The sequence below is a fragment of the Leptodactylus fuscus genome, chromosome 2 (genome assembly GCF_031893055.1).
Source record: "Leptodactylus fuscus isolate aLepFus1 chromosome 2, aLepFus1.hap2, whole genome shotgun sequence".
NCBI classification, from domain to species: Eukaryota; Metazoa; Chordata; class Amphibia; order Anura; family Leptodactylidae; genus Leptodactylus; species Leptodactylus fuscus.
In genome coordinates, this window is record NC_134266.1 from 265045537 (window position 1) to 265071124 (window position 25588).

At 46.1% G+C, this 25588-nt stretch overlaps 1 protein-coding gene across 1 annotated transcript in view; it reads right to left on the reverse strand.

The window, feature by feature from the left end:
* Window positions 1–11220, reverse strand: part of NAALAD2 (N-acetylated alpha-linked acidic dipeptidase 2) — a 61800-nt gene extending 50580 nt beyond the window's left edge. The window contains exons 1-2 of the mRNA XM_075266211.1: window positions 11157–11220; window positions 6421–6565 (exon numbers count right to left, since the gene is read on the reverse strand). Coding sequence (XP_075122312.1) covers window positions 6421–6565; window positions 11157–11204 — 193 coding nt within the window. The 5' untranslated portion in view covers window positions 11205–11220. The remainder of the gene's footprint in view (window positions 1–6420; window positions 6566–11156) is intronic.
* Between the last annotated feature and the right edge of the window lie 14368 nt (window positions 11221–25588).

Genomic DNA, 25588 nt, shown 5'->3' on the forward strand with positions numbered 1-25588 from the left:
ATTTTTCATTGCAAAGCTGGTCACATGGTGGCAGCTGGGACAAGGAGCCAACTTCCCACATGTCATTGACCATTTGTGGATGCAGTTTTGGACCCTACATTGGTCCTACCTTCTTGGTCAAAAAAAATTGTAAGGAAGACAACTGGTGTTACAAAAGGACTGTTCAATATTTTAGCACTAAAATCCCATACTCAGGCCCTGTTCACATCCGCGTTCGGGTCATTCTGTCCCCCTCTCTGTGCATGAAAAGTTCTGTACTTTCTGCATTTTTCGTGCAGAAACCGAGCGGAAACCACACGGACCCCATTATAGTCTAAGGGGTCCGCGGGTTTCCTTAGGTAACCGCTTTTCATGTGGATTAGGTTTCCGTTCAGGGAGTCTGCAGACTCCCTGAATGGAAACCCATACGCAGATTTGAACCAGGCCTCAGAACCAGGATAAAGCTAATGCTCTACTTGATCTGCCTAACATGGGAGATCTACTGGTATGACCCATTGGTCAAGAAGGCTTCTTAGGTGTGAAAGATCCAGCACACTCACAACTAACACCTCTTGGTGTAAACCTTGAGGTATCCTAAGCAGGGTTGAGCGATTGGATAAGATCGCGATCGAGTAAATTTCAGGATCACGATCGGAATTCCGATCCCGATCTTTTCCGGCGGGATTGAGGTCAGAGGTTATCTCAAGATTGGCTCAAACCCATTCATGTATATATCATTGATAGGGTTGAGCGATCGGGAGCGATCGGATCCCGGTCGGTGATCGAGGAAATTCACGATCGGGATCGGCTGGAAAATGATCAGAAATCTTGAAATCTCAAGATCGGCTCAACCCTAATCCTAAGGATACCTAAAGTCTAACTGAAATCCTAATAATCTTTTAGTGTTCCCCGACTTCTACAATTCCAACTCTGCCCATTCCTCAGCTGGCCTAGTGATGACACGTCAACACGGGGGCATATCACCGCAGCAGCCAGTCCGTGTCTGTAGTCAGTCACTAGTGTGGTCAATGGTTGTCTTCAGTAGTCACAAGTCCTGTCATCATTGACCAGGAAAGAAAAACAGGGAGGGGAATGGGCAGGAGAACAGGAAGAGCGATGAATCTGAGAATGTGACTATTTCGTTTTTATCACTTTCTAAAAGCCTGCGGAGCAATTTAAAACATTTTAATGGTTGCAAAAGCCCTTAATGTTCAAAGGAAAGCAAACATGTTTTTTGTATCCTGTACACCTCCTTTAGTTTCCTGGCTTTGTATATTCTCTATACAAAGCTTATGCAGATTTCTTTATGAAAGAGTTTGATGCTTTTGTATCTAACCCAAACACAAAACAGGAAGCCTCGTAATACGGTAATGGAGGGTTCTGGAATAAGTCGCTCCAATGATAATTAGGTGTTTGGATTCCTCATTGTTATCAAAGGAGAATAAAACAAGTTTGGAGCCATTATTCGCATACATCCTATCTCCTTTGGGAATGATGTGATGGCACAAGGTTTGTTCTACAAATGTATCTTATACTAGCTTCTGCGGGTTGTTGGCGTGTATGATCCTCCTCTATTTAGCCAATTGCTGCCGTCGATGGTTTGCGTGCTCCCACGTTTCGGCAGCTCTCAAGCTGTCCTGCTGCTGAACTTGTTTCTTGCAACGTGCCTGTGATTGTTCTGGCATCTCAGCAGCTCACTGGGACGCCATATAATGAGCGTGTTGGTGGCATTGATGATCCGCCTGCTCCGGCGTTTCAGCAGCTCTCAAGTTGCCCTGGCACTGAACTTGTTCCTTGCACCTTGCCTATAATTGTTCCGGCATCTCAGCAGCTCGCTGTGATGCCATATAATGAGTGTGTTGTTGGCTTCGATGATCCCCCCTCAGCTGCGAGGAGAACTCTGTGACTTCTGGCTTCCTTCATAACTGTCGTTGTTTACGACAAATTAGATTTTCTTTTTCCCGCCATGTTTAAAATTGAGAAACTGACAATTTGGATTAAAGATTTTTGCCCATGTCACTTTGTCTGAAGTGCCTGGACCAGATCAGATAAGATGCTAATGCATGAACACTGAGGGTTAGTGTGTTTTTACACAGAGAAATAACAGCCCTGGCTTTCTCAGAAGCTGAGATAAGAGCAGTGTAATATAGTATATGAACATAAATTCATAACAGTTGTCAATCCATGTCATTTACCGGGATAAAGTAGCCGATGTGTTAATCGAGGTTACAATCTATCTATGTGCCAAATTTCATTCAAATCCGTTCAGCCGTTTTTGCGTGATTGAGGAACAAACAGTAAGTAGGATAGGATAGGATTGTATAACGTAGCAATGCACATGATCTATTTGTGAACTGAGCAGGGGTGGTGGACTTCATCTCTGCTAAGGCCAGGTTCACATCTACATTTAGGCCATTCCGTTACCCTATTCACATGAAATATGTGGAGAGAGGTCCTGCAAGCAGAACTGTTCTCTCCACATTTTTCATGTGGAAACCACACGGACCCCATTGTAGTCTATGGGGTCCGCAGGTTTCCCTAGGTAACCGCTTTTTTATGCACCCCTATACCTCCAACCCCCCCACCCTGCGCTGAGGATTTTTCTCTCCAGCATTTTTCAGTTTTGATGTCACCTTGCGACGTCCACCTGAAGACACTCTCTCCCGACTAGGCCCATTCATTTGCACTGCACCGACATCCAGTCGCAGCTACCCGTATTTTGGTCCACTGCTACTGCCTCAGGTTCCAGACCAAAAAACCCAGCGTGAACTTACCCTAATATGTTAAAAACTTAATTTCTGCTTCCATTATACCCATAGGGAAACCACCGGCATTTCCATAGGTATTATTGACCTGCTGAGATTTCAAAAACTGCAGCGGTTTTGTAAACCGCTGCACGTATTTTTCCGCAGTGTGTCAACGGGATCCTTAGAATCTCCTTCACTTTGTGGGGACTGTAAAACACTGCGGTTTGTGCCACGTGGAGCCCCGGCCTAAAGAAGGAAACCACAGAGGTCACGTGACATGTCTCCGGATGGGTAAATCCGTTCCTCTTATCATTTTTGATGAATAATTTTTAGCCACAAAGGAATATAAAGTTCACAGTAATGGAAATAACTGGTGTGTAGGAATAATAACACAAAGAGATCACTAATAAAGCAGGGAAACCATTACTAGAACTGTACAAATAGCGAATTTAGGGTTTCGCTTTTATGGCGTTCACTGTGCGGTAACAATGACATGTTCCTTGTGTTCTTTGGATCAACACGATCGCAGAAATACCTCTTTTCTACAGTTTTTGTTATGCTTCACTTCCTTTACAAAAATCCAAATTTTTGAAAAAAAAAATAAATTAAAATTTTAGTCGCAAGATGTGATTTTTATTTTGTCTGACGTTTTTGATCGCTTTTTGGTCAATTTTTTTGGCTATTTTATTCTATTTGTTCGCTGTAGGACTTAAATATTTTTACATTTTCTTTTATAGTTTAGGCATTATTGGACACAGGGATGGGCAATATTTTTTTGCTTATTTTTGCGTTCTAGGGAGGGGGCAGAGATTAGGATTATATATATATATATATATATATATATATATATATATATATATATATATATATTTATTTTTTTTTAAATAAAACATTTTTTAAAATTCTTTCTACGTTTTAGTCCTCACATTGGGCTTGAACCTGTGATCAGTAGATCGCTTGTCCCATAGGATACAATAGAACAGCGGATGTTGGCAAGGGGATGATTATAGGATTTGTTAATCTATTCTCTGCCATCGGCAAGGAACAGGTTAAGGGATACTGTAATCGCTTTAACACTTGAATTGCAGCAGCTTTGGTCTCTGTTCAGACATCTAGTGATATTGGGCGCAGACATAGCTGCTGCATGTCAGGTGTTCACATGCTTAGATGAGTATTAATATCTGTGACCCTTTTTTCAACGCGTATAAAATGCCTTTCCAGGCGTTATTGCAACCTCTGCCAAGTCAGCGTGCTGTGTTCGGAAAAAACACCAAGTCACAAAAAAAAAATCTATTAATATTTTAGCAAAAAAGCTGTGGGTCGCACTTCCAGTATTACGCATCCATCTAGGCTTCTCAAGAAAATCTACAAAAATGAATCCGCCTGAAAGAATGAGCACCTCGCTTCTTTTTCCGGGAGCCGGAAGAAACGGCTCCTGGAAAAAAGAACTGCCCGGCTCCCGTTGATTTCAATGGGAGCCGTCTTTTTGATCAGGATTTTGAGGCGGATATGGCCTCAAAACCCTGACCAAAATACCCCGTGTGAACTTAGTATTGTCTAAGGCTTCTCTGTAAGAGATCCTGTTGCAGATTCCAGTGAATATCATCAGAGAGAATAGTCCGGCATGGAGGAGTCTTCTCTCCGCCGGTTTCAGTATAAAACCAGATCCCATTGTTGTCTACGTGGTCCGTGATGGTCTGTGGGTAACTGCTGTTTTAGTAGACAGGTTCCCTGTCGTTTCGGGTCCCATGGAGCACTAAGGCTGGGTGCACATCAGAGTGCTGCAAGTCTGACTTAGGGGGCGTTCACACTTGCGTCGCTGTCCACCCTTTGTGATTCCGCCGAAAAGTCTGAAAAAACTGCATGGGGACGACTCGCCGGCGATCAGTTTTAAAAAAGCATTCATTTCAATGGGTTTTTAAAGCAAACTTTGTGTCAGTTTCATGGTGGAGAGGCTGTGTACGGACACCGGCGGTTTGCTTTAACCCATTCCTGACATCCTCCGGGTGTTTTCTACAGCAGACACCCAGCGCTAATGCCTGCGATCGGTGCCCTCACCGATCGCAGGCATTAACCCCTCTGGTGCCTCGGTCTAAGTTGACCAAGGCATTAATTTACTGGTGGTGCTTTGGCACCAGAAATTGCAGGTACCCTGAGCAAGCTCCTGCTTCTATGAGAGCCGGGAGAATCGTGAAGGCTCTCAGGCCTGTCATTCTGCAATAGAAATGCCAGATTTTTGCAATGCATTAGAATTGTAATACATTGCATTAGTGATCAGACCGCCTGGGGTTCAAGATCCTTAGGGGTCTAATAAATGCAAAAAAAAAAAAAAACAAGTAAAAAAAATATAAAAAAAATAAAAAGTACTAAAAATTCAAATCCCCCCCTCCCTTTCCCTAGAACACATATAAAAGTACGAGGACCTTTCACCGATTTGGGCACAGGCAGTTCTATATACTGCTGTGATCAAAGCAAAAGCAATTCCCCAAAATGGTAGAACTAAACAGTACACCCGGCCCTGCAAATAAAGACACCCTATACATCCCCGTACAAGGAAGTATAAAAAAGTTACGGGTGTCAGAATAGGGCGACTTTTAGAAAAAAAAATTAAAAATTGGGGCACAGTTTTGTATTTTTGTTAAGGGGTTAAATTAAAATATAAATAAAACCATATAAATTTGGTATCCCTGGAATCGCACTGAAATATAGAATACAGGCGACATGTCACTTTGGCCGCACAGTGAACGCCGTAAAAACGAAGCCCGTAAGAAAGTCGCTCAAATGAAGTTTTTCTCCAATTCTACCCCATTCTGAATGTTTTTCCAGCTTCCCAGTACATTTTACAGAATAATTAATAGCGGCATCATGAAGAACAATTTGTCCTGCAAATATTAAGACCTCATATGGCTCTGGGAGCGGAGAAATAAAGAAGTTATGGGGTTTGGAAGGGGGAAGGAGTCTATCAGTCATTGTCGTCTGCAGTTATAGTGGCCGGTGTGTCTGTTGTTCTGGTCCTACAACAACACCTGGGCTCAGGTACACGTAATATAACTCTGTGTAAATGGGCTTTTTTGCACCGTCTGCAGATTATTCCCAGGGCAGCGAATGTGCACGCGACTATACAAGTCTACCAGACTGGCTGTGTCACCTTATATTCTATCAAGGACGTATCCATACTCTCTACCAATTTCCCTCCAGCATCGGGGAAGGTTTCTTGGCACCGGAGCGTAGACATTCTTATTACAATGATTTACAACCTTGCAAATCTGTATATTGTATATTTGCATAATATAATTATCTGCATTCTGATAACTATATTTAGATAGATAGATAGATAGATAGATAGATAGATAGATAGATAGATAGATAGATACAAAGATATTGCTACATTTTTACTATTATTATTATTATTATTATTATTATATTTTGCTACTATTGTTATAAATATAAAACAAATAACTAAATAAAAGTAAAGCAGATAGCAGTAGTATAGAGCCAGTACACACAGTAAGGGCCTTCCTATAACCCCAGCTTCATATGTACCCCCTGCCACCCTCAGTGCAGTATTGTTCGCCCCCCTCCGGTGCCCCCTGCCCCTGATCGTGTCCTGGTCTCCCTAGCAGCATGTGATGTCAGCCTGCACAAGGTAACATCTGTGGTCAGGGACACAGCGCAGGATCCATATGGCACTCACCCACAAGCACCCCCAGCAGGAAGAGCACGGCCATGGACATGACGACCACCAGGCAGGTTCTCTTGAATCCTTTCTTCCTGGCCATGATGAAGGATGATCTGCCCGGATCTTCTCCCTCGCTGCAGCTAAGACACCATGAAACTTTCTGCAAAGGAAGGAACAACTTCAAAAACTTTCAGGACTTTTGTTTCCCACGAAAGAAGAAGTGGATCCTCCTTGTGGCACAGCCTGGAATAACACCTGATACTACACACTGCATGGATACTGATGTTTGGGGAAAAACAATGTCAAGATAGATAGAAAGGGAGATGATAGATAGATAGATAGATAGATAGATAGATAGATAGATAGATAGATAGATAGATAGATAGATAGATAGATAGATAGATAGGAGATAGATAGACAGATAGATGAATAGATAGAGATAGATAGATAGATATTTAGATAGATAAATAGATAGATAGATAGATAGATAGATAGATAGATGAATAGATAGAGATAGATAGATAGATATTTAGATAGATAAACAGATAGATAGATAGATAGATAGATGATAGATAGATAGATAGATAGATAGATAGATAGATAGATAGATAGAGATAGGAGATAGATAGATAGAAAGATAGATAGATAGATAGATAGATAGATGATAGATAGATGATAGATAGATAGATAGAAAGGAGATAGATAGATAGATAGATAGATAGATAGATAGATAGATAGATAGATAGGAGATAGATAGATTATATATATGAGATAGATAGATAGATAGATAGATAGATAGATAGATAGATATGAGATAGATAGATAGGAGATAGATAGATAGATAGATAGATAGATAGATAGATAGGAGATAGATAGATAGATAGATAGATAGATAGATAGATAGATAGATAGATCGAAGATAGATAGATAGATGATAGATAGAAAGGAGATAGATAGATAGATAGATAGATAGATAGATAGATAGATGATAGATAGATAGATAGATAGATAGATAGATAGATAGATACATAGATAGGAGATAGATAGATAGATAGATAGATAGATAGAAAGATCGATAGATAGATGATAGATAGAGAGATAGATAGATAGATAGATAGATAGATAGATGGATAGAGATAGATAGGAGATAGATAGATAGATAGATAGATAGATGATAGATAGATAGATAGATAGATAGATAGATAGATAGATGATAGATAGATAGATAGATAGATAGATAGATGAGATAGATAGGAGATAGATAGATAGATAGATAGATAGATAGATAGATAGATAGATAGATAGATAGATAGGAGAGATAGATAGGAGATAGATAGATAGATAGATAGATAGATAGGAGAGATAGATAGGAGATAGATAGATAGATAGATAGATAGATAGATAGATAGATAGATAGATAGATAGGAAATGGAAAAAATGGCAGCACTCCAATATTTAGAAAAAGTGTGGATCCAAATCCACACTTTTTCTAAATATTGGAGTGCTGCCATTTTTTCCATTTCCTATGTAAAGTTGAAGATTAGCCACCTTCCAGTTTGGCTTTGCACCCGGTTTGTATCGCTGTGCTGCTTCTGCATTTTTTTCTACTAGATAGATAGATAGATAGATAGATAGATAGATAGATAGATTGATAGATAGGAGATAGATAGGAGATAGATAGATAGGAGATAGATAGATAGATAGATAGATAGATAGATAGATAGATAGATAGTGTGATCACACTGTACCAAGCTCAAAGAAGTTTCTGAAGGACCTGTAATGGATCTGTGCCAGGATGACAAAATCTGATATCAGGGCTAAAGGTAATAATAGGGATTAACCAAATTTACATACAGTGGCCGGATCAGATGTACAGACATAAACACCTTCTGCTACATGGTAGATCCTTGTCGGACTGGTCAGACCGGTTTGGAGATTTAGCAAGTGCAGCAGGCAGAAAAATTGAACTTAGTTCACACACAGAAAAAAAGCAAACTGGAAAATATCAGCCAGTGGATCTTAGAGGGTATTTTGAGACAGTCAGGCACTCTCAGGTGCTGTCCAAGAGTCCGCACACCATGAGAAGAAGAAGGATTGGCATGTTGGGTTTCATACTGTGCTGGAGATAAGCGGTGCCAGAGATGCCATTTTGCCTTTACAGTAACCATGAACTGTCAACTCACCACGCATCTGCTCTGGGTCCCCAAAAACACTGAGAATGCCACTAAAACGGGCACTTTTTAACCAGATTTGGATAGAACTTGCTCCTTTTAAGGTCTATCCTGTCTATAGGATTATCCTGCAAATCAGGACTATTGGCAGGTATGTTATAGGGGGGCCTGTTGATACACAGGGTGGCTCGGTCACAGGTACTCTGTGGCGGGCACATATGGGAAGATTTACAGTGTTGGCCAAAAGTATTGGCACCTTCAATTCTGTCAGATAATACTCGTGTTCTTCCAGATAATGATTACAAGCACAAACTCTTTGGTAATTTCTTCATTTATTTTGCTTGCAATAAAAAACACAAAAATGAAAAAAAAAAAAAGTCAAATCATTGATCATTTTACTCAAAACTCCAAAAATGGTCCGGACTGAAGTATTGGCGCCCTCAGCCTAATACCTGGTAGCACAACCTTTAGACACAATAACTGCGCACAACCGCTTCCGCTAACCAGCAATGAGTTTCTTACAAGGCTCTGCTGGAATCTTAGACCATTCTTCTTTGGTAAACTGCTCCAGGTCCCCCCTGAGATGTGAAGGGGGCCTTCTCCAAACTGCCATCAAGAGATCTCTCCCCCTCCCCCACAGGTGTTCTATGGGATTCAGGGCTGGACTCATTGCTGCCACTTTACAAGTCTCCAGGGCTTTCTCTCACCACCATTTTCTAGTGCTGACCTGAATGTTCCTGTGTCTACCGTGCGCAGTGTCATCAAGAAGTGTAAAGCCCATGGCCCTGTGGCTAACCTCCCTAGATGAGGACCGAAAAAAAAAATTGACGAGAGATTTCAACGCAAGATTGTGCGGATGGCGGATAAAGAACCTCGACTAACATCCAAACAAGTTCAAGCTGCCCTGCAGTCCGAGGGTACAACAGTGTCACCCCGTACTATCCAGTGTCAGCGTCTGAATGAGAAGGGACTGTATGGTAGGAGACCCAGGAAGACCCCACTTCTTACCCAGAGACATAGGCCAGGCTGGAGTTTACCAAAACTTACCTGAGAAAGCCAAAACCGTTCTGGAAGAATGTTCTCTGGTCAGATGAGACAAAAGTAGGAAAAGGCCTCAACATAGAGATTACAGGAAAAAAAAAGAGGCCTTCAAAGAAAAGAAGACGCCCCCTACAGTCAGACATGGCGGAGGGTCCCTGATGTTTTGGGGTTGCTTTGCTGCCTCTGGCACTGGACTGCTTGACCGTGTGCATGGCATCATGAAGTCTGAAGACGACCAACACATTGTGCAGCATCATGTAGGGCCCAGTGTGAGTAAGCGGGGTCTCCCTCAGAGGTCAGGGGTCTTCCAGCAGGACAATGACCCAAAACACACTTCAGGTCAGCACTAGAAAATGGTGGTGAGAGAAAGCCCTGGAGACTTCTAAAGTGGCAGCAATGAGTCCAGCCCTGAATCCCATAGAACACCTGTGGGGGAGGGGGAGAGATCTCTTGGTGGCAGTTTGGAGAAGGCCCCCTTCACATCTCAGGGGGGACCTGGAGCAGGAGCCAAAGAAGAATGGTCTAAGATTCCAGCAGAGCCTTGTAAGAAACTCATTGCTGGTTAGCGGAAGCGGTTGTGCGCAGTTATTGTGTCTAAAGGTTGTGCGACCAAGTATTAGGCTGAGGGCGCCAATACTTCTGTCCGGACCAGTTTTGGAGTTTTGTGTAAAATGATCAATGATGTGACTTTTTTTTTCATTCTCTTTTGTGTTTTTTCATTGCAAGCAAAATAAATGAAGATATTACCAAAGAGTTTGTGCTTGTGATCATTTTCTGGGGGACACCGAGTATTATCTGATAGAATTGCAGGGGGGCCAATACTTTTGGCCAACACTGTAGACTCTGTTCACATGGGGGGAAAATTAGGCCTGATTCTAGGACAAATTGGACCCCAAAGTCAGCAACAGGTTTTGCATTGATTCCTCCCACCATTGCTTTCAATGGGAGACAGAGATCACAGCAGGACTCGGAAAAAAATAAGTGTCCTGCTCCATCTTGCCGTGGACACCGTCTGAAGTCTCTGCGGCAACATCGTGGCTACAGAGTACTGTGGCTCGAGACGCCATTCATCTGGGCCTAACCACCAGGGAAATTCCTCTTCATCTTATGATGTGTGAACAAGGCCTTATTCTATTATTCTACACAAAATTTCTGGCAGAAAAGAGTTGCAAACCTCGGGTAAATAAATAAACCGTTGCAACTGGCATTTTTGTGGCATCCACGCCATTTACTCGGTGGATTTATTTGTGAGAGACAGATACGGGCGACTTGTCCTTGGCCTTGTCCCCTAGAAACCTACGGTACGCGGCCTGCAATTCCTAATAGTCCTGACTAAAGTAGTTCTACCAATCTTGTTGTTAAAATGACGACCAATCACAGCGCAGTTTTCATTTTGTATCCTGCTCCTGAAAAATGAATCCTGTGTTTCGATTGGTTGATAGGGGCAGCTATGATAGATTTGCTTGCAGACGTGATAATAAATTTGCCTCAATTTGTCCTGTCTGCCTTAGGGGGCGCCGTGGCCACAGTTTTACTTACATGAGTCGACGAGTAACTGACGACCAGCCGCTCCTTACTCAGCTCCATAGTGTTTGCAGTAATACTGGTTTCTCAAGGAAGGAAACAGAGTCACTGCTTTGGGTGTAACTAGAGGAAGGGCTGTCCTATGTATATACATATACAATATATATATAGCACTATTGCTTAAAGGGGTATTCCCATGTACATCATCATTATCTATATTTGTAGATAATTAAAAATTAAACATTTTTGCAAATATAAGTAGTTAAAAATTCTGCAAAGTTTTAAAGATTTTCTCCAACTTTCTTAGTGGTGACAGTCTTATCTTGATCGGTTGCCAATGGATATGACCACCAATGCAGAAACTTTCTATGGTCTGGGACTTGTCAGGAACCCAGCTATGATTGTCCTATTGTAGCTGGGATATCAGGAGGACACTACATGTATGAGAAGACATCCCGGCCACAATAAGGAAATCATGGTGGATTTTCTGACCTTAGAAAGTTCCTGCATTCATTGTCGTATCCATTGGCAACCAATCAAGACAACAGACTGTGACCACAAGATATTGAGAGAAAAGTTTTAAAACTCTGCAAAATGTTTAATTACTAATATTTGAAAAAATGTTTAACTTTTAATTATCTACAATTTTTTTTTTAAAAAAAAAAACTATGTACATGGGAACACCCCTTTAAGGGGAACAGTGTGATGGCGTTATTTATGGGGCAACACAGTTGCACAGCCCGCGGAAGGATTGCCTTATTTAGGAGGAGGTGCATACCTCCCAACCGTCCCGATTTCCGCGGGTCATTCACAATTCCGGTGACGTGTCCCGCGGTCCCGGTTGGAGGGAGGTATGTCCTGATTTCAACTCAGATCTGCATCCAGAGGACGCAGATCTGAGTTGAACACATATGCGGCTGAAGCAAGGAGCTGACACAGGTCAGTTCCTCGCTTCGCCGCTGCTGCCGGCTGCTGGCTTGTAGACACGATGTGATGACGTTACATGGCGTCTACAACTGTGCGCCAGTGAGAGAGAGAGAGAGGCGCAGAGAGCTGCGAGAGAGCGAAGGAGAAGGTAAGTGTAATGTGGAACGTGAATCTGGGGGCAGATGAAAGAGAGGACAGAATGACACTGGGGGCAGAGATGGAGGGGACATGAATCTGGGGGCAGAGATGGAGGGGACATGAATCTGGGGGCAGAGATGGAGGGGACATGAATCTGGGGGCAGAGATGGAGGGGACATGAATCTGGGGACAGAGATGGGGGGACATGAATCTGGGGGCAGAGATGGAGGGACATGAATCTGGGGGCAGAGATGGAGAGGACATGAATCTGGGGGCAGAGATGGAGGGGACATGAATCTGGGGGCAGAGATGGAGGGGACATGAATCTGGGGGCAGAGATGGAGGGGACATGAATCTGGGGACAGAGATGGGGGGACATGAATCTGGGGGCAGAGATGGAGAGGACATGAATCTGGGGGCAGAGATGGAGGGGACATGAATCTGGGGCAGAGATGGGGGGACATGAATCTGGGGGCAGAGATGGAGGGGACATGAATCTGGGGGCAGAGATGGAGAGGACATGAATCTGGGGCAGAGATGGGGGGACATGAATCTGGGGGCAGAGATGGAGGGGACATGAATCTGGGGGCAGAGATGGAGAGGACATGAATCTGGGGGCAGAGATGGGGGACATGAATCTGGGACAGAGATGGAGGGGACATGAATCTGGGGGCAGAGATGGAGGGGACATGAATCTGGGGGCAGAGATGGGGGGACAGGAATCTGGGGGCAGAGATGGAGGGGGGGACATGAATCTGGGGGCAGAGATGGAGGGGACATGAATCTGGGGGCAGAGATGGAGGGGACATGAATCTGGGACAGAGATGGAGGGGACATGAATCTGGGGGCAGAGATGGAGGGGACATGAATCTGGGGGCAGAGATGGGGGGGACAAGAAACTGGAAGCAGAGATGGTGGGACAGGAAACTGAGGGCAGAGATGGGGACATGAATCTGGGGGCAGAGATGGGGGGACATGAATCTGGGGGCAGATGAAGGGTGTGTATGAAACTGGGGGAGAGATAGAGGGGGGGACATATAATTTACAGGTGACTGTAGGAGGATTATACTGTGTGCGGGAACATGAAAAATTAACAAGTGGGCGGAGTCAACACAAAAGTGGGCAGGACTAAATTTGCAGCGGTGCCCTATGCGTGCCGCACATTTTGTCCCTCTTTCGGTTCTTCAAAAGTTGGGAGGTATGGAGGTGTGTGGCACATTTGCCCCCAGATGCCGCAGCTGGGCCTGTAGAGCTTACACACTTGTGGTTGCCGAAACTAGCGACCCAGCTGGTCCCATAAGGGCTTGGCGATAAATCTGTTGTCAGGACAGGCCAAGGAAGTGTTGTAATATGGTGGAGACATTCCTGGGAAACTATTGTGTGTCAGCAAGCAATGTCCTGCTGCCATGAGAGGCAACGCATATAGGTCAGGATGTCCTGTACACATCACTGAGCTGTTATTGTCCTCGTATCACTACTATGGGCACCTGACTGTCTTACGTGATGGCTCTTTAGATTATCACACCCGGCCAGCGCAGTGGTTAGCCCTGCAGCCTTGCAGTGCTGGAGTCCTGGGTTCGAATCCCACCAGGAACAACATCTGCAAGGAGTTTGTATGTTCTCCCCGTGTTTGCGTGGATTTCCTCCCATTCTACAAAGACATACTGATAGGAAAAAAAAAAAGTATGTTGTGATCCCTATATGGGGCTCACAATCAACCTTTCAAAAATAAATAAATAAATTATCACACCAGCAGGGGGCAGTGTGTTGCTCTAAAACAAAGGCACAAAGTGCTTACCACAAGGCCTCCATACGTGAACCCCGTTGTGGTTGGTTCCCAATGGATTCGTTGGTGAAGGCAACATGGTCCAGGTTACTCGTTCACAACACCAATGCAAACAAGCAATGTGAGGGTTGGTTCACACTAGCGCTTGTATTCAGTCCGCATGGACACCCCCCCGGACGGAATGCAATTGTAAGTGATGTCCTTGCAAAGCACATGGAGCCCATAGACTATAATGGGCTCCGTGTGCTTGCTACGCACTACCCGCACGAATGAATTGTATGGGCAGTGTGCGGCAAGCACATGGAGCCCATTATAGTCTATGGGCTCCATGTGCTTAACTGCACAGCGCTTGCATTAGCGTTGGTATTCCGTCCGGGGGGGGGGGGTCTCCATGCGAACTACTTGCGGACAGAATACAAGCGCTAGTGTGAACCAACCCTTTAGGCTGTCAATGTCAGGAAACATAATGGGCGTTGTTACACCAAATTTCCTGCTAAGCACCTGTAAATGGTCTGGGTGGACAGTGGTCTGTAAGGAAGGAGTCACCTGTGTCGGAATTTTGGACAAGGAAACTGTGGGAGCTGCTCGTACTTGTTGGCTGATCAAACAAACCTCTCTTCTAATGGTCTGTTTGGGCCTGTGTGCCTTGTATGCCCTCATGTAACCACTGCCATGAACACCTCTTAACAGCTAGATGGTGGGCCATTCCTCGAAATGACCATCCTGCTTCTCTTGGTCCATTGATACCCCCCTTTTAAAGCCTGTCAACAGTGCAAAATGTATTCATGTGTGTTTTAGAGACATGTCTAGCATGTATGCCGATTGTGAAGAGGTCACTTCGAAGGCTTGCGGCGCTTACCTGGTACAAACAAGACACAAACCGGGGAGCTCTAAACCAAAAAAGCACTGGAAATGGAGGAGCGGGGAGAGGGGAGTAATGGCTTTTTCTGTTATTGGCCCCATTATCAGCAATATTAATCCTTAAAGCAAATAAACCAGAAGATTTTTATTGACCGCTATCTCAAGTGGTTGTCTAGCTTTTACACCTCTGTCTTCACTGCATACTAAAGGGGTTTTTTGTTCCCAACTCGAATTTTCTTACTGATAAGGGCTCATTCACATCTGCGCCCGGTCTCCGTTAATGCAAGTTTCCGTTTCCTGCACAAAACTGAGCAGGAGACGGAAACCTGCAGGACTCTCTAACCCATTCATTTGAATGGGTTTGAAAGCTGTCCGGCCGAGAGCGCCAGTGAGCGTTTTATGCTCTCCGCCACAAAACCGTTTTTGGCAGAGCGCATAAAACGCTAACTGGCGCACACAGCTGGACCCGGTCTGACAGCTTTCCGTCTTCTGCATGTAGAAGGCAGAAAGCTGAGAACGGACTCCAGGTGCTAGTGTGAACCTAGCGTCACCTAACCAGGGCTGGTTATAGATAGATTGTGACCATGGGCAAGGCTAGACCCCCAGACTCTGGGCCCCATCGCCCCACAGGCACCGCACCACAGCAACAGCAGTCATCGCACAGACCCGCGCCATGTGAACAGATCACAAAAAAATTCACATTGCCATATGGTGTCAGTCAAAGGATTGCAATGTGTGAACAGATCTCAAAGGCTTCGACTTGCCATACAGTGTCACTGGACTGGGACTCCAATGTTATACATTGACCTAGGCTTCTCAGCAATATCTACAATACTGAACATGAGGTTCTTAGTTTGCATATTGATAAAAAGGTCGCCATGAAGTGACTAATGGGCATATATGACTTATGTATACTAAGAACCTCATGTTCAGTATTGTGGATTTTGTCGAGAAGCGCTAGATCAATGTATAATATTGGGATGAGCGGCCGTGGGTTTTTTTCTTCTTGGATATTATATACAATAGACACATTTATACGTAATAGTTCCTCTCTTGCAATAATCCCCTCCCCCCTTATAAATAATAGTTTCCACTATTATAATAGGTTTCAACAGTACGCCAGATAATATATATGTAAGTGGAGCTCCCTGAATTCAAGTGATCAGGATGTAAGACTGATGTTCCAGATCCTATGGGCCCCTTGGCGATTTTCCAGTCTTCCCTGAGCCCAAACTTCCCCTCTCTAACGCCAGCAGGGGCGGATCCAGGGCCAGGCGAGCCGGGCAACCGCCCGGGGCCCCGCGCTTAGCGGGGCCCTGCGGCGCGGCCGGGACCTAACAAAATGGTCCCGGTCGGCATGTCCCGATTCCAACTGAGCTCAGACAGCGTTAAAGCAGGAGCTGACAGCTCCTGCTTTAAACGCCTATGTATTCGGCTCATCGGCGGTAGGACGCCGATGAGCTGAATGCATAGGCGTTTAAAGCCGGAGCTGTCACAGCTCAGCTCCTGCTTTAACGCTGAGCTCCGGGCCTCCGGCATTTGTAGCCGCGATGTGATGACGTCATCACATCGCGGCTACAATATGTGTATGAGAGAGGAGAGAGCTGCGGGGGAACGAGGAAAGGTGAGTGTGTGTGTGTGAGAACGGCATGACACTGGGGCAGATGGAGGGGGGAGAACGGCATGGCACTGGGGCAGATGGAGGGGGGGAGAACGGCATGACACTGGGACAGATGGAGGGGGGAGAACGGCATGGCACTGGGGCAGATGGAGGGGGGGAGAACGGCATGGCACTGGGGCAGATGGAGGGGGGGGAGAACAGCATGACACTGGGGCAGATGGAGGGGGGAGAACGGCATGACACTGGGGCAGATGGAGGGGGGGAGAACAGCATGACACTGGGGCAGATGGAGGGGGGAGAACGGCATGACACTGGGGCAGATGGAGGGGGGAGAACGGCATGACAGTGGGGCAGATGAAGGGGGGGAGAACAGCATGACACTGGGGCAGATGGAGGGGGGAGAACGGCATGACACTGGGGCAGATGGAGGGGGGAGAACGGCATGACACTGGGGCAGATGGAGGGGGGGAGAACAGCATGACACTGGGGCAGATGGAGGGGGGAGAACAGCATGACACTGGGGCAGATGAAGGGGGGAGAATGGCATGACACTGGGGCAGATGAAGGGGGGAGAACGGCATGACACTGGGGCAGATGGAGGGGGAGAACGGCATGGCACTGAGGCAGATGAAGGGGGAGAATGGCATGACACTGGGGCAGATGAAGGGGGGGAGAACAGCATGACACTGGGGCAGATGGAGGGGGAGAACGGCATGGCACTGGGACAGATAGAGGGGGAGAGAACAGCATGACACTGGGGCAGATGGAGGGGGGAGAACGGCATGACACTGGGGCAGATGAAGAGGTGGAGAACAGCATGACACTGGGGCAAATGAAGGGGGAGAGAACAGCATGACACTGGGGCAGATGAAGGGGGGATTGCATGACACTGGGGCAGAGACGGGGGTGGAAATGAAACTGTGGGCAGATAAAGGGGGAGAATGGCATGAAACTGGGGACAGAGATAGAGGGGGGGACATGAAACTAGAGGTAGATGAAGGGTGTATATGAAAATGGGGGGGAGATATAATTTACGGGTGACTGTAGGAGGATTATACTGTGTGGAATCACATGAAAATTGAATGAGAATGGGTGGAGTCAACATAAAAGTGGACGGGGACTAATTTGTTGCAGCGCGCTGCGCGTGCCGCACATTTTGTTCCCTCTTTCTAGTCTTCAACAGTTGGGAAGTACAGGTTAGAAGTGCAAGACCCCCAGTAAGTAGGGCCCCGCCAAAGTCAATTGCCCAGGGCCCCGCAAACCCTGGATCCACCACTGAACGCCAGCCCTGGATCTATCCACAAGACAGGTCATCAGTAGGTGATCTGTAGGGTACGACACACAGACCCCGCACAGATCAGCTGTTCTTGCAGCCTCTGGCTGCTGGAAGCTTCTAGTGGGCAGGGAGTATGTGCAATGCCGCTTATATACTAGTAATAGGAGTGACACAGCAGCCCCCTTCGTACAGGACAGGTCATCTGTATGAAAATTTGACTTTTCTGGAAAACCCCTTTAAACTATGTGATACAAAGTACCTCTGAAAAAGTAACTGTTCCTCCTATTTCGCTAAGCTCCTGGCTACAATTTTGGAATTCCATTTGTATTGAAATTGGTTCTTTTTGGAACAAATCAATTGTGACAAGATGCGCCATAAGATCAACGCCACTATACCTTAGCTAATATTTACTATACATCCCCTATGGACCGCGGCATCTGGGAGACGTCTCTCCTCATTTAGTCCTTGGTCTGCCTGCATGGATAAATTAACAGGTTGCGAAATTGTAAATGATTTGTGCCCCTACATACATATCATGTGTCAGTATCAGATGGCATAGGGGCAGTGCTGGCGAACCCAAACGGCAACCCAAACCCCACTAGATTATCACAAAGTGCCGACACGGCAATTTAGCCTAAGTACTATGGGGATCCACAATTACGGATAGCTATGGACATTTGGTAATTTTGATTAATTAATGTTCACTATTTACATCGCACAGGTTTGTTTTATAGTGACTGTTCAATCTTTTTACAGCCTGTACTAATATCACGTCTGCTATAAAATACATACTGTGTGATATAAATAGGGAAGGGGCCCCCAGACAGTACAATGCACCCCACACTGGCCCCAAGACAGTATTATATGCTCGACTGTGGCCCCCAGACAGTATTATACACTCCACAGTGGCCCCCAGACAGTATTATATGCTCCACAGTGGCCCCCAGACAGTATTATACACTCCACAGTGGCCCCCACACAGTATTATATGCTCCACAGTGGCCCCCCCACACAGTATTATATGCTCCACAGTGGCCTAAACACATTATTACATGCTCTACAATGGCCCCCACACAGTATTATATGCTCCACAGTGGCCCCCAGACAGTATTATACACTCCACAGTGGCCCCCAGGCAGTATTATATGCTCCACAGTGGCCCCAACAAAGTATTGCATGCTCAACAGTAGCCCCCAGACAGTATTATATGCTCCACAGTGGCCCCCACACAGTATTATATGTTCCTCAGTGGCCTAAACACAGTATTACATGCTCTACAATGGCCCCCACACAGTATTATATGCTCCACAGTGGCCCTCAGACAGTATTATACACTCCACAGTGGCCCCCAGGCAGTATTATTTGCTCCACAGTGGCCCCCACACAGTATTATATGCTCCACAGTGGCCCCCCACACAGTATTATATGCTCCACAGTGGCCCCCACACAGTATTATATGCTCCACAGTGGCCTCCACACAGTATTATATGCTCCACAGTAGCCCCACACAGTATTATATGCTCCACAGTAGCCCACACACAGTATTATATACTCCACAGTGGCCCCCACACAGTATTATATGCTCCACAGTGGCCTCCACACAGTATTATATGCTCCACAGTGGCCCCACACAGTATTATATGCTCCACAGTGGCCCCACACAGTATTATATGCTCCACAGTAGCCCACACACAGTATTATATGCTCCACAATATCCCACACACAGTATTATATGCTCCACAGTGGCCCCCAGGCAGTATTATATGCTCCACAGTGGCCCCCCACACAGTATTATATGCTCCACAGTGGCCCCCACACAGTATTATATGCTCCACAGTAGCCCCCACACAGTATTATATGCTCCACAGTAGTCCACACACAGTATTATATACTCCACAGTGGCCCCCCACACAGTATTATATGCTCCACAGTGGCCTCCACACAGTATTATATGCTCCACAGTAGCCCCCCACACAGTATTATATGCTCCACAGTAGCCCACACACAGTAGTATATACTCCACAGTGGCCCCCACACAGTATAATATGCTCCACAGTGGCCTCCACACAGTATTATATGATCCACAGTGGCCCCCACACAGTATTATATGCTCCACAGTGGCCCCCACACAGTATTATATGCTCCAGAGTAGCCCCCACACAGTATTACATGCTCTAAAATGTCCTCCAGGCAGTATTATATACTCCACAGTGGCCCCCATACAGTATTATATGCTCCACAGTAGCCCCCACACAGTATTATATGCTCCACAGTGGCCTCCACACAGTATTATATGCTCCACAGTAGCCCCCACACAGTATTATATGCTCCACAGTAGCCCACACACAGTAGTATATACTCCACAGTGGCCCCCACACAGTATTATATGCTCCACAGTGGCCTCCACACAGTATTATATGATCCACAGTGGCCCCCACACAGTATTATATGCTCCACAGTGGCCCCCACACAGTATTATATGCTCCAGAGTAGCCCCCACACAGTATTACATGCTCTAAAATGTCCTCCAGGCAGTATTATATACTCCACAGTGGCCCCCACACAGTATTATATGCTCCACAGTAGCCTCCACACAGTATTATATGCTCCACAGTAGCCCCCACACAGTATTATATGCTCCACAGTAGCCCCCACACAGTATTATATGCTCCACAGTAGCCCCTACACAGTATTATATGCTCCACATTAGCCCCCAGACAGTATTATATGCTCCACAGTAGTCCACACACAGTATTACATACTCTACAGTAGCCCCCACACAGTATTATATGCTCCACAGTAGCCCCCACACAGTATTATATGCTCCACAGTAGCCCACACACAGTATTATATGCTCCACAGTAGTCCACACACAGTATTATATGCTCCACAGTAGCCCACACACAGTATTATATGCTCCACAGTAGCCCACACACAGTATTATATGCCCCACAGTAGCCCCCACACAGTATTATATGCTCCACAGTGGCCCCCCACACAGTATTACATGCTCCACAGTAGCCCCCAGACAGTATTATATGCTCCACAGTAGCACCCACACAGTATTATATGCTCCACAGTAGCACACACACACAGTATTATCTGCTACTTATCTAATATGCAGTCCCATAAAGAACGCCATCCTTCTTCTTCTTCTGACTACAGTCGCTGATGTCTGACTCAGCGACTGTAGCGGGGGGCAGGCCACTCTACAGATTACATACCCTGATAACATGAGTGCCAATGAAAAGAAAAATGCAAAGAAAGATCTCCTCAAAGCCCATGCTGAGACCCTGTTTGCTGATTACACATCAAACCAAAGAATGACTAACCTCATTATGCACACTGACCATATAAGAGCCTGGCAGCATGCAATATGTGACTGCTACAAGAGTACAACAACAGAAGAGGCGGATACAGGCAAAATAACAATCAGAATAAAAAACCCACAAGGGGCCGGCGAAGTGATTCTCACAACAACCATTTTTAATAATGGGACTTTAATGATTCAAGGAAGAGAAGATAGGCTTCACCAATATATAGAAAAATTCCCAGAAATCAAGAATCAGGCACAACTAAAAAGGGGCACAGACACAGGATCACCCACTGACTCAGGTGAATTACCCGTGACATCCCCCAACACTGCCAGTACACAAGCCAGCAAGCCCTCCCCCGACTCCTCACACCTCTCACTGGAGTCCCTCACAGAGATTGTATCTCGGCTGGAGAGAGATTTTACTATCTATAAACACAATTATAACAGAAACTGTAATGTCAACGAACTGTCCAGCACAAATGGCGACACAAAAGCCATCCACAAACTTATCCAGGAAAACACAAATCTGAGAAAAGAGATAGCAGCCTGCCAGCAAGAGAATGTCAAGCTGTGGGACAAAATGACGCAGTGCCTACAAGAAATCACAGAACTAAAGGAAGAGTTATCAGGCCTGAAACTACAGACACAAGAGATAAGATCTAAGGAAGAGGGGGAGGAAAACACAACAGTCTCTGATCAAGGTATCAATAAGCCAGAAATGCCTCAAACATCACAAGAAAGCCCAGAACTGCCCATCACCCCAGACATAGAGCCAGAGAGAACCCAAACAACGAGAACCTCAAACCCAGATATAGTCCTGATCATAGACTCCAATGGCAAGTACATTAATACAAGAAAGCTCTTCCCACGGCAAAGAGTCAAGAAAATCCACAGCCCAACCATTGAAAAAGCCAATACCGTCATTTGCAAGCCTTTCTTCACTACCCCGAAACACATTGTCATACACACAGGCACAGAAGATCTCTCTGACCAGCCCCAACAGACAGCGGGCCAACTGGTCCAACTAGCAGAGAAAGCAAAGCAACAGTTCCCAGACTGTATTATCATCCTGTCATATCTGCTCCCATGAGAAGACATCTCTGAAGCTACCATCATGGGGATCAACAAAGAGCTGGCGACCAGAATCAGACAAACATCAGGCATCACCCTGGCACAACACCCCTCCATAGATAAGCGTCACCTATATGATGACAAACACCTCAATAAACATGGCGTCAGCCTCCTAGCGAAGGAATTCAAAGACTTAGTGCTCAACAGAGCCCCCGGGCCTAGACAACAAACAAGACAAAGAACCATGGAAATAATACCCGACAACCGCCAATATCCAAGACAGAACCCCCCAAAGATGCCACCTATCAAGAAAAAGCCAACCAGAGCAACCCAGAGCACCAACATAGAGACAATAAAGAGAATAGAGCATGCGGTTACTACAATGGCCACAACAGCAATGCACATAAACCAATACCTGGCCACACTGCAACCAACCAAGAACCCAGCCCGTCCTCTGCAGGACAGCTCATTACAAGGTTTACACACCGAAGATGAAATCACTAACTATCAGTAGTTGGAACATACAAGGGCTGAACGCCTCAGCCTTTGGATCTAAATCAAAAGATCCAGACTTCATAGACAGACTAAAAAACATAGACATTCAAATCCTCCTAGAGACATGGACCCGGGCAGATGACGAGTCCCTAACACCCATGGGCTACAAGGAATTCTCAGTGCCCGCCCAGAAAAATAAGACCACCAAACATGGCCGCCACTCAGGAGGCATACTAATATGGTACAAGGAGGAGCTCAAAGAACACGTAAAAGCTACCAAACGTGGAACTAATCACATATGGATAAAAATAAGCAGCTCCATCCTCAGCGGCCAGCAGGACATCTATCTCTGTGCAGTATATATGCCCCCACCAGGGTCCCCCTACCACGACCCCGACACTTACGAGGTCCTACAAAGGGAAGCTGTCCACTTCCAACCCAAAGGCAGAGTACTAATATGCGGAGACCTGAATGCAAGGACAGGCACAGAGTTAGACTACCTGCCTCCTGACGACAACCCACATACGCACGGTAGTGAGATCCACCACCCAGAACCCACACAGACAAGAAGAAACAGCCAAGACAGAATTGTCAACAAGAGTGGGAGACAACTGCTGAACATGTGCCGAAGCCTAGGACTGTACATAATAAACGGACGTACCACAGGCGATCCCAGAGGACGCTTCACACTAAACTCTCAAGTGGGCAACAGCGTGGTGGACTATGCCATTACAGATGCAGACCTGTCAGACATTGAAGACTTCACAATCGCACCTGACTCCCATCTATCAGACCACAACCAGATCCTACTATACATGAGAACCAGGAACAAAACACCCACACATGAGCCCCAACAGTCCGGCCTCTACAACCTACCAAGACATTTCAAATGGGCCAACCACCAGGCCATAGAATATAGCAACGCAACCAACCGACCCGAAATCAAGACACTGCTCACAAACTTCCATACAAACACCTATCAGCCAGACCAACAGGGAGTCACCAGAGCTGTGAAGGATCTCAAGTACATCCTACAGACCACAGCAGAACTAGCAGGCCTGAAACGAACCAAACCCATAAGACAAACCAACAAACAGTCCCACAAATGGTTCGACAGCGACTGCAAAGCACTACGCCATACCCTAAGAACAGCCTCCAACCAAAAACACAGGGACCCCAACAACAAGGAGGTGAGGGAAGCCTACAGCAATCTATGCAAGCAATACAAGGGCACCCTCAGAGAGAAGAAACAGAGATACCTCTCCCACAAAATTGAGCAACTAGAGGACTCCCTCCAGGACAGCTCATTCTGGGAGACCTGGCACCACATGGGCACAAAGCCCAAGAAAAACTCTCTCCACATCCAAAATGGCAATATCTGGCTCAACTACTTCAGAGGTCTCTACAAAAACATCCCAGAAGAAGAACTAACTCCAGAACAGCAACAGATAATCACCAAACTGAGGGACATGGAGAAAGTCATCAAAGACTTCCAGAACCCTCTGGACTCGCCAATCACCATAAAAGATATACAGGAAAGAATTGCCGTGCTGAAAGGCAAAAAGGCCAGTGGCCCTGACGGCATCCTACCAGAGATGATCAAATACAGCCCTCCAGCAATACACGCGGCACTGGCAAAGCTATTCACCCTCGTGCTCAATGCTGGACACTTCCCCGAAGACTGGAACAAAGGGCTCATAACCCCCATCTACAAGAATGGGGACCAATATGACCCCAACAACTACAGAGGGATCTGCGTCAGCAGCATGCTGGGGAAACTGTTCAACAGCATCATCAATAACAGAATCCTCACCTTCCTCACACAACACGGGGTCCTCAGCAAGAGCCAAGCAGGGTTCATGCCAAACCACCGCACTACAGACCATATCTACACCCTGCACAGCCTCATCAAGACGCACGTCCACAACACCAGAAGAGGCAAGATATTCGCCTGCTTCGTGGACTTTAAGAAGGCGTTTGATTCAGTATGGCACCCAGGCCTACTTCTAAAACTCCTAGAGAGTGGAATAGGAGGAAGAACGTACGACGTCATCAAGAGCTCCTACACCGGAAACCAGTGCAGTGTGAAGGTGAATGGGAAAAGGACAGCATACTTCCAACAGGCCTGAGGGGTCAGACAAGGCTGTAGCCTGAGCCCAACGCTCTTCAACATCTATATCAATGAACTGGCTACAGCCCTGGAGGCCTCACCAGCCCCAGGCCTCACCCTGAACAATCAAGAGGTGAAGTTCCTGCTATACGCCGATGACCTCCTACTCCTGGCCCCCACCGAGAAAGACCTCCAAGAAAGCCTGTCAGTGCTGGAAAAATTCAGCACCACATGGGCCCTACCCATCAACCAGAAGAAGACCAAAATCATGGTATTCCAGAAGAAGGGCCACAATAAAGCCTCCACCACCTCACAATTCACACTGAACGGCTCCACACTGGAGAAAACCAACAGCTACACCTACCTGGGGCTGGAGCTCAGCCAATCAGGAAGCTTCAAAGCAGCAATAGAAACCCTGAAAGCAAAAGCCTGCAGAACCTTCTACGCCATCAGAAGACAACTGTACCACCTCAAACCACCGGTGAGGGTCTGGATGAAGATATTTGACGCTGTCATCTCCCCGATCCTTCTCTATGGCAGTGAGGTTTGGGGCCCAGCCACCTACCCAGACCAGTCAAGGTGGGATTCCAGCCCAACAGAGAACTTCCACCTGGAGTTCTGCAAATACCTGCTACATGTCCATCGCAACACCACCAACATAGCCTGCAGGGCAGAGCTAGGCAGACTCCCCCTATGGCTCACCATACAGAAGAGGGCGCTAGCTTTCCAGGCACACATCCAGGGGAGCAAGCCCGACTCCTACCACCACCAAGCATGGCTAAGCCACCTGAGCAAACCAGACATTCACCAACCAAACAACAGCCAACCACCAAACCAAAAACACCA